Source organism: Aptenodytes forsteri, unplaced genomic scaffold (genome assembly GCF_000699145.1).
Source record: "Aptenodytes forsteri isolate BGI_AS27 unplaced genomic scaffold, ASM69914v1 Scaffold411, whole genome shotgun sequence".
NCBI lineage: Eukaryota > Metazoa > Chordata > Aves > Sphenisciformes > Spheniscidae > Aptenodytes > Aptenodytes forsteri.
Window position 1 is genome coordinate 401,889 of NW_008794119.1, and position 14,346 is coordinate 416,234.

Genomic DNA, 14,346 nt, shown 5'->3' on the forward strand with positions numbered 1-14,346 from the left:
GTAGAGCACGGGAAGCTGAAAAGTCCTTGACTAGTGTAAGCACAGCTTAGCAACAACTAAAACATCAGTGTGTTATCAACATTGTTCTCATCCTAAATCCAAAACACAGCACTGTACCAGCTACCAGGAAGAAAATTCATTCTATCCTAGCCGAAACCAGGACATTATGTATTGAGCACAAATTCAGAATGTAAACATCTGACACGATTAATTTTACTACTAAAAAGGTAGCAGACATGATCTGCTAAAGCTGACGGAATAAGAAAGAGTAACAAACTGAAATACCGGGTTCATTTAATGTATGATTTCAAAGTACCTTCCAATGGATAGGAGAAGTTGGAAAGAGGAAGTTGAAGAACCGCACTAAAATAATTACGTCATTTCCCAATGCATGGAAACTGGGCAAAAGATATTCTCAAGTAACAGTAAGCGTACATTCCAGACTGTAAGAGGAAAGTCCCAGAGTGGTTTCATAATCCGGACCTCTAGATGATAGAAAACTGTACCAATTCTCAAGATTTTGTTCTAGAAGGTTTTCCAACATTTTTAGTCAATTTTTAATGGGACTTTCTTACCATTTGGTTTACAGAGCTGTACACTATTGACTTCTATACATGCTGTAGCTTGTAAGCCATTTTGTACACAAGCTGGAATTCCTATAATCTTGTAGTGGTTTCCTATTTTCATTTTATTGGCCAGTTCATCTAGAAATTAAGAAAAAAAAAAAAGGGGGTAGGGGGGAGAACTACCTGCAGATGTGTTAGGGCATAAAAACAGTTCTAAAGACATGGTCAGAAAACTTCTCTACACATTCTGAACGGTTTGATTTTATGATTTAATTGCAGAAAACAACAGTTGAATGCAAAAGGTAAGGAAGGCACACTGGGTGAGGAAAAGTAGATTCCTGATAAAGAAAATGGGTGATACATTTAGTTCTGCACTGAACAGAAAAACGGATGGTTGTTTGCAAGTATGTGTTCCTACTCTGAAACTTGTGGTGACACCATTATCAGTTTTTGTCCTATAAAATGTCAGTGAAAAAAACCACAATAAAAAGGAGATCCAAGCTAAACAGATTTCAAAAAGACACACAAATAGCTTTGGGAACCTTTGTATTTCTGTGCATTTAAAAAAAAAAAAACCACAAACCCATATTTATTTTTTGGAAATGAGAGTTAGGTGCAACCAAATATGAATCTCAGCTGCGAGACCCTGTCTAACCTCATTGATCACTGAAGCTAGTGGAAATTGAATGCATGCATAACTCGCAGTATCTCATCCATAGATTCTGTTTTATAACAATACATGCATATTGTCAGTTTTTAAGTGTTTCTCATCATCTTGGAGCTATTTAGTTTTCAAGAAATTAACCATATAATTCCATAGAATTTTGGAACGGCAGGTTTTTTTTTTTTTTAAGAGAATTAATGTAAGTATGTTGGTGAGTTGTGATTTTAGTTGGATATTCACATTAGAAATCATTTACTGTTTGCAGTGGAAGGTAGATGTAGTAGAAACCAAAAATCCTGATGGAATGCGGAAAACAGCTAGATTGAGGAAGGATGTTAAAAATGCATGAAGTTAGTACAAAACAGTATGACCAAAGGAAGTAGAAAGGAGGAAAAAACAAGCTACAGTTAGTATGCGCTACTGCAGAGCTGGCCAGGGGATTTTATTTAAACGAAGGTATAAAAGTGAACACAACAGTTTTGCCATGTGCAGTCACCTGCGTATACTGTTAGTCACCTAGCTAGTTTTTCGTATTATTTCCCCCAATTTTATTAAAGACCTGCAATATAAATTATGACTTTCACTGTTTTATCCAGAGAAATGGACCTATAAGGAAATTGCAAGGGATTATTACAGTTCAATTCTAAAACATTTTTGACAAAACTCCAAAATTCAGCTTACCTCTCAAGAAAACTGTAAATGTCTGAATCCTAAAATGTGATTTATCATTGGAATATCCTTTCAAAGCATTAAGAACTTTTGCATCAATCATTTCAACTATTTGTTTATCTTTCAAAATAAAGGCAAAGAAAAGGTTAGTTCTCTTGAAAACTGTACGGGTTGGTTTTTTTTTTTTTTTTGCTTTTTTTTTTAAAGGGCTGGTGTATTTTGGGGCTTTTTCCACTTAACCATTTTGTTTACTTACTGTGTAACAGAAGTAGGAAAGTAACAGATCTAAAAATAAAACTACATAGAATTTACCACCAAGTACTCTAAATTTCATGTCTTCCTGCAGTGGCGAAGAACACAAACTACACACAAAATCATTCCTCACTGTGGCAGATTCTGTAGCTCCAGGCAGATGCACTCTTATGTACCTAAAGCCTAAAAAAAAAAAAAGAAAAAAAAAAAATTTACCAGACATTTAAAATGAGGACATGGCTTTCATTTTAAATTTCCCATTAAGTATAGAAGTGCTTAAAATACTGGACAGTGAAATTCCAAATTTATCGTGTTTCTTCAGCTGAGCATACGTTCATATACTAGGCTTCCACTAAAATGATCTGTATCATTTATTAGGCTGACCACAAGATGGCAGAATTTCCTATTGCACGTTCCCAAGCGGAACAGCTTGGCCTGGCTTTCTGAGCCGCAGGGAGCGACTGCCGCTTCTGCCTTGCGTGGAAATGACATGGGATATGGATATTCGTTATTAGTGGTACGTGCCCTCATAAAGACATCATTATGATTTATTCTGCAGTCGCCTAACTGGGATTTCGCTTCTCTTTTACAATTTTATGGTCTCTGTTACAGGAAGAAGCAAACAAAACAGCCTTAAAAGTACTTAAGGCCTAATCCTGCAACGATGCAAGCACTTCAATAATATTACTCAAAGAAGTAGTTCCACAGAAGTCAGCTACTCATTAAAGCAAACTTGTTCAATGCTAGAAGCTTTTGCCAGTCACTTAAGCATACCGTTCTGTGGTATTTTTATATAAACAGATACACAGTTTCCAATAAAAAAAAAAGTGTTCTACTAGTTTAGCTTTTTTTTTCCCCTTTCAGGTAATTTATTAAATTATAATGGCAACAGATCTTTTCTCATATAAACTATCTTCAGCATTAGGAAAATGGATTGCTGGCATAGCTATGCTCCCAAAACATTTAATAATGCTGAGCAACCACTGGCAAGGTGCACTGCGTTCAATTAATAAAAATCATGCTGTGCTCATTACAAAAATGTCTGCATAATAATACTGCATAGGAAAATGCCTTTTTCATGCTAGGTTTTTAATCTCTGGTAAGTTATCAAAATTATTAAAAAGCTTTTGAAATAGTACCGATTTTTTTTTTTTGTCTTACTACCTTCAGAAAATGGACAGGTTTCCTCAGTACAAAGAAATCTTGCTCCTTGTGTATATTTTGTTACCATTCCCATTGCAATCGCTATTCCTTCAGACATATAAAATCTTTGAGATGTGTGATTAAAGGGAAACGCAGAAAGACTCAGAACATAACTTGGTAAAGGTGGCAAATGTGTTGGTTTCAGCAGTATACTAATCTAACAAGAAACACAATTACATTAATACCATAAAAATATTTTTTTTAATTTAAACTTGCTTTACTTACATGGACAAACACACAATGTGATAGATAGCTATTGGAAAAAAATTTCAGAAATGTATGAAGTGTAAGAGTAATTAGGTTTCATATTAGTTATATCAAAATTCTGCAATATGGTTGGGTGAGACTTCCAGCTATTTTTAATTACAATTAATACTACAACCAAAGGGAAAATGAAAACTGAAAAGTTAATACAAAAATAGTATTTGTTAATACTTCACCATACTTAAAAGATTTAAGATCTAAATGGAGGAAAACAGTGCAGACTCACCTGGGCCTCTGTCTGCAGTTGTTCAATTAATGATAATGTCTTAATAGCTATGAAACATACCTGTGATTGAAAAATAACTTCATTTTAGAAAGGAAAATCTAGTTAAAATATAGAAGATGTACTTTTGTCTACTCTTGTCTATAAATATATACTTACTGACTGAAAAATCTGTGCAGCTTGTATGGGATTATGAAGAATGTAGTTTCCAAGAGTTGCATCTAATTCAGCAATATCAGAAGGATTTATTGAAATAATGAAACGATAAACAGCGTAACTTTGTTTTGAGTCTAGAAGCAAAAAGTATCTTAAATAAAACATTACATACCAATTTAACAGACTATCTATTGAGTGAGTAATACCATTGTATTTTTTGCAGTCGTGCACGAATTTCTGAAGGCCACCACTTCTGTCAAGGTAAACAAGAGCAATTTCCCTCATTTTCTGTATTTCATGATGCATCTTCCAAGAAGGATCTTTGCACTCTTTATCAAAATGTTGGAATAAACCGTGAAGAAATGACATTAGAACTGGCCATGCTACTGTAATAATAAAGGTGTATATTAACAAAGCCATACAAAATTAAAATAGTCTCTTTTTCAAACTGTGCAATTCTTGCAAGGGTTTTTAAAATTCAATGGAAAGTTCCTTCCAACGGCTGAAGCATACTACATTCCCCAAGTAAATTCCTGAAGAATGCTCTAATGTTTTATTTTCTCAGTGAATTATTTCACTGCCCAGTTCCCTAACCCATGAAATTAAAGCTTGCATTTAATTTATCCTCCCCTATATATTTTATAGGTATAATCAGCCTATCAAAAGTAAGACTTAAATTATCTCCCTTATCCGAGAAGTCTGTCATAGCTGTTAAAAGTGTGGAACTGGGCAACATCTTTTCCCTTTTTTAAATCTGACTTTCCTACTCTGCTGTTACCTCCTGTAGGACCCACTTAAGGTGCTGATCTTGCAAAGACTTATTTCCATCCATGTAACACAGAAGATCGAGTCCGATTCCCATAGACAAAACTTTCACAACTACAATTTTGGTTTGGAGGCTGACCGTGCTCTTCAGTGCTTGTTTTCATTGTGTATTACCCACATCTCTGCTTTTTTTTTTTTTTTTTTAAAGAAGAATCTACCATGAAGCTACTTTGCTGAATTTAGAGGGAGAATTACTAAGGCCAAAATACGGTATTTTGGATATACATACCTCTTTTACTGTCTTACAGATTTTCTTCTACAAAGTGTCCTTTGTCCTCTCTGTAGATGACCAATATGAAATGCCACTTAAATCTTCAAAAATAAATTTAGCTACCTGGTAAAGGACAAGACACAGAATTATCGGGCTGATGAGGAAGCAAAGCTCATAGCATATGAAAGATCCCTTGTAGGAGTTCACAGAACCAGCTTCGGGAAGACAAACGGATCAACATCTGAGAGAGGAGTAACGATACCAGTGCAACACTAGCATGGCAGCAGTGTAAACCCTGTCATCTGAGAACTGTACCCTGTAGGCTGGTAGAGGTGTTTAGTGCCTGAAGTATCAAATTTTAAGCACAAATTGAAAGAATTTATAGTAGGGATTTTCTTTTCAGTTTCTTTAGGATTACTCCTACACGATTATTGCTCCATCCCTTGAAATCTTCAGCAAGAAGGGATTAAACACACACACAGAGATGCACCGTATCTCCCTGGACCCTGTACTCCCCGGGCTAAACGGAAAGGACACCAAACATGACTAGGAAGGACTAAGCTATGGCCCAGGTCACAGTGCACTAAACACTGTCATCGCCTCAGCTTCAAAAAATAAAGTCTGACCAGTCCCACTGCCGGGGTGACCGTGTTCATCAGTGCCCCCACAGCCAGCTAACCCCACTCAGCTGCACTCCAGCGTGTGACACCGCACAACACCCAACACAGCCCTCCTGGCTTCAAGCTCCTGCCGCCAGCACCCCTTCCTCACAAACTTTACCTGTGCTCACCCCAAAATATTTTCCAGGCTTCCTATGCCCCCCTCTTCAGCACTGCTGTGTCGGCAGCAATGGGCACCGAGGGCGACCAGGCTGCCCACACCACAGCGGGACGAGGGGCCATGACGCCTTCTCCCTACGAGGGCGCTGGTATGCCCGCAAGAGAGGTGAACGGGACCATTTACGAGGCGGTGGCGAGAGAGGGGAGGGCCAGCCGCCCAGCCGCAGCTACCGGTGCCGCTCCCTCCTCCCTCTCGCCCGTTGGCGGGCTCGGGCACAGCCGTGAGCCAGCGGCACCTCGCGGCCCAGGCGGGAAAGGCGCCACGCCTCCCCCTCCGCCCGGCAGCCGCCTGCCCCACCGGGCTCAGCCTCCCACTGCCACCACTACCAGCCCCCTAAAGGGCAGCCCCCCTCCCTCCGTACCTAAGCGAAGGCAAAACCCAAGCCCACTCGTTACCCACAGCTGCGCGTCAGCCACCACCTCTTCTGGATGACTCTGCCCGATTAAGGACACAGCTACTGTGGGGTGCACTGCCCTCGCTTTACTATGGCCAGTCCTAGGCAGGTCACTAGAAAAGGGTCAGGCACTGACAGCGTAGTAAGTACTAAAAGACAAAGTATTTGTAAAACCATTTTCTCTCTTTCATTAATAAACATTGCACATTTAACTAGCGAGCACAAAGGCGGCACCGTTCCTTTGCTTCTACAGCACCAGAAGAGGCCTACTCCTCACAGGGTTCAGCTGTTCCTTTCTGGAAGGGGAGGAACAATCCCCTTTTACTACAGACAGGCAAAAAACCCCTGCATTAGTCACAAACAGACAAATTTTACCTCCCTTTATTACGTATCTGCCAAAACAGGAAGGGAATACCACAGGTGGTTCCTGTGTAGGTTCTTCGACAGTCTCCTAACTAGGCTTTACCACAACTAGCGCTTCAGATTTCACTTTTCAGCACAGGAACCCAGCCGTCTTACTTTGAAAACCAGCATCATGAAATGCAGAGAGATGCAGAACGAGAGCACTAGATACAAAAGTATTGTGAGGCTTTACTGCTTCATGTTGTACACAGTCTGTTATCTTTGGAAGTCCTAATCTGACTGAGGCATTTCACTATATGAAATTATAGTAGAAGAAACAAAATGAACTTAAGTATTGGAAGTGATACATTTAACACATTCACACTTCGCCAGAAAGGCAGAGCCTGCTGAAGGAAAAAGTTTAATAAGCAATTATTAAGCTGCTCTCCCAGAAATAACTTCAACTACCACTGCCATATTTTTTTTTTTTTAATTAAAAAAGGGGGGGGGGAACCCCCAAATTTATGACGGCCAAAAAAAAAGAAAAAACCCCTCACCCTAGTCAGGCAGCTAGGTATAGACATCTTGGAAATACAAGACAAAGAAACTAAAAGGGGTGCTAGCTCCCACAGCAACAATTTCTGAAGTATCCCCTTCTCCTTCCCATCTCTCTACAGTACTGTACTTCCTTGCTGGGAGAAGCAGAAGGCAGCTACAGTACGTGCTTCCTTGCCATAAAGAGAAGGTACTAAAGAGTAGCCCACAATCATTTAGGAGTATACAGACTAAAAACTCAGTATGAGGATGGATACTTCCTTTCTTGCAATCAATTTCTGCTTTCCAGTCCATCAGAAAGACATGTTTTTTTTAAAAAAAAAAAAAAAAAAAAAAAAAGGATAAGGCTGTTGCTTCCAAATGATTGTAACTGCAAGAACAGGACTCATGTAGTTGTTGGTTGTCCTGAACAGCTGCATAGCTATTTCCAAAGAGCAGCACTATGGAAAATGAGCGCCAAGCCACCAGTCCGCTCCCACAAATGGTACGGTTCCCTCCTCCCTTCCACGCCAACGTCAATTCTTACTTTTTACCCAGCCACTTTCCAACAGCTCATGTAGCAACTGCTCAGCATCACTTAAGCACTATGCAGGAGACAGTGCTATAGGAGATACTCCCTGAGACAAGCAAGGAATCCTGTTTTAGTTTCCACTTGTCTGATGTTTCACTGTTGACACAACATTAATTTCAAAAGAATTACTATTTGATACACTCATTTCCCCAATATTCTCAATTTTTAACTGATCTTGATGCAATATGGACAGCATGTATCTTAGTTCTTATTTTGTCAAAAATGAGATGATTTTAGATATTGAAATTTATCTAACATTTAACTCTGGCTACTCATCAGTGTCTTCTCAGACTTCTCTCAAATCAAGGCATTTAACTGAATGTATTTATGAACAAAGAGAAACACAGAACATTTTTGAAGTAGCAGACAAAAATAAGTTGTTATTTACAAGTAATATATATAATAAAACTACTACCGTGATAGGCTTTTATACACTGTAACTGCAGTCAATTTTTGCATTGTTTAAAAAAATTTCCTTAAACAGAAATTGTTCAGAATTATCAGTTTGTCCATACACGTGTATGTTACGAGAGATACAATAGCTTTTCACATTCTAAAAATTATCAGCGTAATTTACATTTTTTTCCCCCTAATATCAAATGCAGATTTAAAAATGGTGCAAACTGGAACACAAAGACAAGTAGCTATGAACGCTGAAATACAATCAATCTGGAACATATTAGTGTTTCAAACTATAAATCTGTGAGAAAAATGGCTAATATTTGGCATGATCCCCTCACCGCCCACCCCCAAAAGGTCAAAGCAAGATAGCCTTTTAAAGTAACAGTGATTATTGCATATTGTATCTTTGGAAAAGCAAGAGTTTTAACCAAAAATATTTTAATGTAGTTGAAATATAGACATATTTATCTCAAGGAGGAAAGAAAAGTAGAACACATGATCAGTCATGTTATCAAATCAATCCAGTTTGTTCTCGCTGTGAGTAATTCCCCATACCTCAGATAATCCACTTGAGTGAATGGGTACTTCAGCAAGGGCAAGAGCAACAATCCAGTTTTACATGATCAACTTTTCATTCTGTAGAAGTCCTTTAAGAATCTTGGTCTTAACTTATATTAACCCCTCATTTAAGTGCTGACAGGTAAATTAACATGTATTTCAAACTGATATAACAGGGAAAACATTTACCTTTTTTAAACCAGGACATACAAAAGACGATTTGCATAGTTACAATTCAAGCACAAAGTCACTGTAAATAGGTACAAAAGCATTTATAAATTTACTAAATTTGCTGCTGTCTGTGCCAGCCAAATCTTAGATAGGTATGAATGTAAACTTGAAGGGATTGAGGAGAACAGTCAGTGTTTTTGCTTAAAAAATATGTAGAGAACGCTTTTTAAAGGTTTTAAAAAATATTTTCTGCAGCAGGAACGAACAGTTCAAACCCCAAAGCAAGCCATCCAAAATGCCCAAATTCCTCCTATACAGCAGAGAAAGTTTGTTCATAGGTTTCAAACTTACATACAAAACGAGGCACTAGTTACACTATTTTGGAATGTGTTCATAACCCTAACATTTCAGTTCACCGCAAGACTTCCAAAACACTGTTGGCTTCTAACTTCCTAGGAAAACATGTCTTCAGAAGGTGGTGCATATGAAAATCCAACAAATGCATCGTCTGCCTCTAAGACACTGGCATTAACAATGTTGTAATCCGAAGAAACGCAAACTGAGTATGGGACCATTTCTTCTGTAAACACGGCATCAAAATTCCCAATATCATCTGGTCCAACCTAGAAAACAGAAAGATCTATCAGTTGTCATATTAATACTGTGTTTTAAACTTGTGTTGTCCTTTAGATTTCAAATTTAACTCTTGAGGCTATGTCATTCTTTCCTCTTTAAGCACAGGAAATTTAAGGAAGCACATCACAGCATCCCTGAAAACAGTTATTAAAAGCCTGCTTGTTTCTTTTAGGCTGGCATTCAGGCCAAAGCTTACACACCTTTATGATCTGATAAACCTAAGAAATGAAGAAACATCTCTTTCTTAAATGACTGTTAGGGAGATGCAAAAACTAACACCCACCCCCCCCCACCCCCCAAAAAAACCAACCCAAACCAAACAAAAAACCCAACCCCAAATATCAAAACCCGCCAACAAAAAAACCCCAAACCACACCAAATTCTCTTTCTCCCTTCTCCATCAATAATACTTTAAGTGTTAAATTCTAGCAACAGTACTGTTAGATCAGCTTCCCAGTAACACACCTAAGAACTAAAGCATAGTAATATTTAGTCACATCGAGAAGAGACAAGACAGCTAAGGCTTCTTCACCAAACAGACACAGACTCAACAAAAGGTGATGCTCTGATGTGACTTTAGGAAGGACTTCCCCCCTCTCCCCCCAAGTTTTTGGACAAGCAGTCACAGGTTGACACAGTTTAAACTAATAGGAGGATAAAGAAAAGCTGCAACTAAGGCTTAATAACTACAAAAAAAAGCAGTAAATCGGTCTTTTGGAAAGTCTTCAAATAAAGAGGCTATCTGTATTTTTTTCTTTGGTCTTCAGACCCCACAAAAATTGACAGTACTTTGACAGGAACGAGCAGAGGGAACAGTGATATGTCCAACTGAGTTTTAAGTAAAAAAAGACAGTATCACTGCTCAAAAGTGTGACAGCTCAAAAGGCCAGTCAGCACCGGGGGGTTCCCATTCTTCACCATTCTGAAACGAACATTCTTTGCAAATAGATGAGCCCTCAAAGGCGGAACGTTGGCAGGTATGAACTAAAACAGCACCGGGCACCTACCACATTAGGATTAAATGGTGGCGGAATCTTCTTCTGAAGAAGATCAGTCCAGCTGAGAGATTCAAAGAACGGGTGCTTTTGAATTTCAAGCTGCAGTAAGGAATAAAGATTTTTATGTATTTCAGAAATCCATCCTGTGCATCATAGTAAATACTACTTCAGACTGCATGCACATAAGGAAGTCAAGTCCTTCATCAGTTTATTTATTCACAGTTTACTTTGCAATAAAAACTGTAGTTGGTAAAAACAGCAATTAAAATTTGTTAGTCTGCCTCTACAAACTGGTTTCCTTTTAAGATCATATCTTCTGCTTTTATGCCACCTTGAAGTCTACCACAGAGCAAGAATTTTCTGCTTTTATGCCTTAAAATCAACCACCTTGAAGTCTACCACAGAGCAAGAATGTTTTCTGTCAGTATCTCTGCTCCTGCCTTAAAGTTTCGTTAGTTTTTGTAAAGCAGATCATTGTCTGAGAAGCGGCTGCTTCAACAACTCTGCAATATGCTTACTAGTTATGAAGCAGCAAACAGCTATGCTAAACGCTACCATCCTTTCATCTTGTTCCACACTGTGAGAAGTATGACATCATAATCTAAATGCTCTGTTACAAGGTCAACAGACTACCTAACGTTAAGGCTGCAAACACGACTATGAACATCTCACAATTAATGGATGGAAGAAAGAAGTCATAGAATCATTAGATCATTCCATCGCACAGTTCTGAAGACATCTATACTTTCTCACATCACCTTCTTGCAAACAAAGGTTTTGTTGTTACACTGGGAAAACATTTGCCATGATTTTAAGGCTAAAAAAAAAAGAGCTGCTGTTTGCACAGTACTAGTCTTCCTCTTTATCTGAAGACTGTTTTTCATGTAGTTAGTTAAACTGACATTACCAGAAGATAGCCTTTTCTTTTATTTCCCAGTTTCACAATGAACAGTGAAACCTACCTTAGTACACCTTAGTGACTGCTACACCAGGAATTGTGTTTCCTTTGCTGGCAGGTACAGCAGCAACCAAGCTCAAAATACTTATATCCCACGACAATCATGTCTCTCCTATCCCCAACAACTTTCAGGGATTGACCACACTAGCGTCTTTAATGAAGAAATAAAAAGAAGGAAAACAGAGACAGAACAGAGCAATCTCTATCTCCACCTATTAAACCTGTGCTGTGCACATAAATTGGGTCATGTCCCTTTAAATGAAGTACTGCTTGATAAATTAGGACATTACATACAAAATCTTCCCTTGCTCCAAGTCTGCTTTGCCGATCTTTCTCCAAAAGTTCTTCCAGAATAGACCAGGCTGTAAGACTGATTCCTGGGCGCAAAACTAGGGGTTTATGAAGAATATTCTCATACATCTCAGCAACATCACGGCAGTAAAAAGGAGGCTAAAAAATAAAAGTTATACATGAATTTGAAGCCACACGCGACATTTTGTTTCATGTGTATGGATCCATAAATAATTCTGTAAGAAACACAAACTGCTAGCAGTGAAGAAGAAATCTACCTCTTCTTATGCACTGCTAGCTTCTAATTCAGTCATCACCATTGCCAGATCTTTACACTTGATAGCTTCCCCACCCACCTCCTCTTCTCCTAATGTGTTCTCACACTCCTAAGTGGCCATAGATGCCACCCAGCTTCAAAGTTCCCATCGAACTTGCCTGAAAAGAACATGGGAGTGGAAAAACAAATCTAACTCCCTATTTAAGGTCCTATGGGAGGAGATAGAACTGAAGACAGCTAACAGAACAGATTGTTACTGGAGTGATTGCATATGACTAGAAGAAGCACAGTAATATTTTTTTGGTTTAATGCTGCATCAAGAAGTGGAAAAGCTAGGGGAAATTCTGGGAGACCTAAGTAAAAAAAAAAGTATTTTATTTATTCCAGTATTTAGCAAAATTTCACTTATAAGTTGGGTTTTTTTATTGGGTATTATCACTGTTGATGCAATGTACTCTCTCATTCCCTCAAAGTGATGACTACTTGTCTTCATTGGTGTTGATGACCAGCAGTTCACTGGAAAGTAAAATTTTAGACATCAAGAGGCAATGCAAAATCCAAAAGAGAACAGGTGCTACGTTAGGTATAAGACAAACTGTTCATCCATTTAAGTGGAGTATTTCAATAATTTGCAAAAGTTAGCATCTTTAACAACACTCCAAGGTTACTTCACATAAAGGGGAAGGAGGGGGGAAGCAACCCCTGCCCCCCACATATTAAGTACATACCAGCCCATAAAGCATTTCATAAAGAACTGCACCAAGGCACCACCAGTCTACTGTGTTGTCATAGGGCTGCTTTTTAATGACTTCTGGTGCAAGATACTAAAATAAAAAAATAAATAAAAAAGTATTTTAGAGCATTAGGCTAGCAAGAATAAAACCTAGGTTTTAGTCACATCACAGTAAACACCTTCAGGAAAAGTTGCTTCATAGCAATTGTAAGACTGCTAAGTATTTATCTTATCCTTCAACAAACCTGGCAAATACTTCATCACCATCTGGTCATTTACCAAGTAGGACAGCTGTTTTCCCAACTGAAACAATACTTCCCACACACTATTGTTTTGCCAAACTACTTTGCCACCTCTGTTATGAAGCTTGTTTACATTTCAGATAGGTTGCTGCACTGTTGCAGCAGCAACATCTCTCAGCAAGCTGGCTACTAGCCATGCCTACTCTGCCATCCTCAGCCTGTATGCTCTCCACCCAGTACATAAAAATGAAAGGAGAAGATCTTAATTCTGCTTCAAATCCATCATTATTGAGAAATTGTATGACCTATATCAAAATTGTATGACCTATATTAAGTTTCACTGTAAATCTCGATGAGGGCATGAGTTGCGAGTTGCTAAATTAGACATTCTTGTCAAATAGGTATCACTTGACTGATCTGTGATAAACATCCAATACCATCGAACACTGAATGTCAATGCTAACTGGTTTCCATCTGCCTTGCAAGAAATCTACTCAGCATCTCAGAGCTTACTAACACTACAGCGCAAGGACAGCCACTTCATAATATGAGACTATTCTTTGTGAATATGTAATATAAAATTACTACGGATGGATCATCATCATCTCAGTCCTCGTCTACAGCACACACAGTTTCTAACTTCTCAAAACAAGAGGATGATCACTTCTATCATTCCAGTATCCAAATTCTGAAATTTAATTTACAAATAGATGATAGCATTGTAAGACAAGGCACAGACTGAAACTCAGTTTGATTACATCAGTCTTTCTCAAACTTTCTGTATGTGTGAGTGCCCTGTAACTCATTTGTCTACAGATGACCCTGCAAAAGCATGAAAAGCAGCTGAAATATTTTGAACTCAACTACTTAAGCTTTTTCTAATCTTTCACAACCTCCTTTGAGCTTTTTAGGTGTTGGAACTCACCAAGTCATTCAACTCAGTGTCTAGAAACACTGAGAAGATCATTATACTTCCAGCAGGATCGTGAAAGATTTGAATATGAATCTTGGATTAGAAAGGCTAATACACAACTGCTATGTTTAGTCTTGGTATTTTTAAGAACTCATATGAAGCAACAGCATTAGCATCCTCCTATGTTGCAATTCATGCAAGTCCAAGGTAAGTGTGAAGACTAAGCCTCTGAACACGGGGGAAAAAACCCACAGATTTTCTCAAACAGATCCAATGTTCTATATATTGTCCTTTGAACTTCCCAAAATATTCAACAAATATTGTTTCAGCTCACATTTACCACTCAGCTTGATGGATTCCTACTCTGATCATAACTAGGATAAGTTGTCACATGTTGCCACCTGCTTTTGTTTTTTTTTTTTTGGGTTTAAA

The 14,346-nt window shown here is 38.3% G+C and overlaps 2 protein-coding genes and 2 long non-coding RNA genes across 4 annotated transcripts in view; 2 read left to right on the top strand and 2 right to left on the bottom strand.

Annotated features, from left to right (window-relative positions):
* LOC103896782 overlaps window positions 1–3,248 on the top strand; it is a 6,438-nt gene extending 3,190 nt beyond the window's left edge. The window contains exons 3-4 of the long non-coding RNA XR_657429.1: window positions 2,530–2,668; window positions 2,764–3,248. This is a non-coding gene — a long non-coding RNA (uncharacterized LOC103896782). The remainder of the gene's footprint in view (window positions 1–2,529; window positions 2,669–2,763) is intronic.
* The window catches only part of LOC103896797, a 14,917-nt gene extending 10,504 nt beyond the window's left edge, over window positions 1–4,413 (top strand). Inside the window, exon 7 of the long non-coding RNA XR_657430.2 lies at window positions 4,221–4,413. This is a non-coding gene — a long non-coding RNA (uncharacterized LOC103896797). The remainder of the gene's footprint in view (window positions 1–4,220) is intronic.
* Window positions 1–4,417, bottom strand: part of MCMDC2 (minichromosome maintenance domain containing 2) — a 10,853-nt gene extending 6,436 nt beyond the window's left edge. Inside the window, exons 1-7 of the mRNA XM_009276694.2 lie at window positions 4,204–4,417; window positions 4,001–4,131; window positions 3,845–3,904; window positions 3,316–3,511; window positions 2,212–2,334; window positions 1,912–2,019; window positions 576–704 (exon numbers count right to left, since the gene is read on the bottom strand). Of these exons, the coding sequence (XP_009274969.2) occupies window positions 576–704; window positions 1,912–2,019; window positions 2,212–2,334; window positions 3,316–3,511; window positions 3,845–3,904; window positions 4,001–4,131; window positions 4,204–4,417 (961 nt within the window). The remainder of the gene's footprint in view (window positions 1–575; window positions 705–1,911; window positions 2,020–2,211; window positions 2,335–3,315; window positions 3,512–3,844; window positions 3,905–4,000; window positions 4,132–4,203) is intronic.
* Window positions 4,418–8,563: 4,146 nt separating this feature from the next.
* The window catches only part of LOC103896771 (serine/threonine-protein kinase Sgk3), a 35,642-nt gene continuing 29,859 nt past the window's right edge, over window positions 8,564–14,346 (bottom strand). The window contains exons 14-17 of the mRNA XM_009276680.1: window positions 12,755–12,850; window positions 11,753–11,908; window positions 10,510–10,599; window positions 8,564–9,489 (exon numbers count right to left, since the gene is read on the bottom strand). Of these exons, the coding sequence (XP_009274955.1) occupies window positions 9,319–9,489; window positions 10,510–10,599; window positions 11,753–11,908; window positions 12,755–12,850 (513 nt within the window). The 3' untranslated portion in view covers window positions 8,564–9,318. The remainder of the gene's footprint in view (window positions 9,490–10,509; window positions 10,600–11,752; window positions 11,909–12,754; window positions 12,851–14,346) is intronic.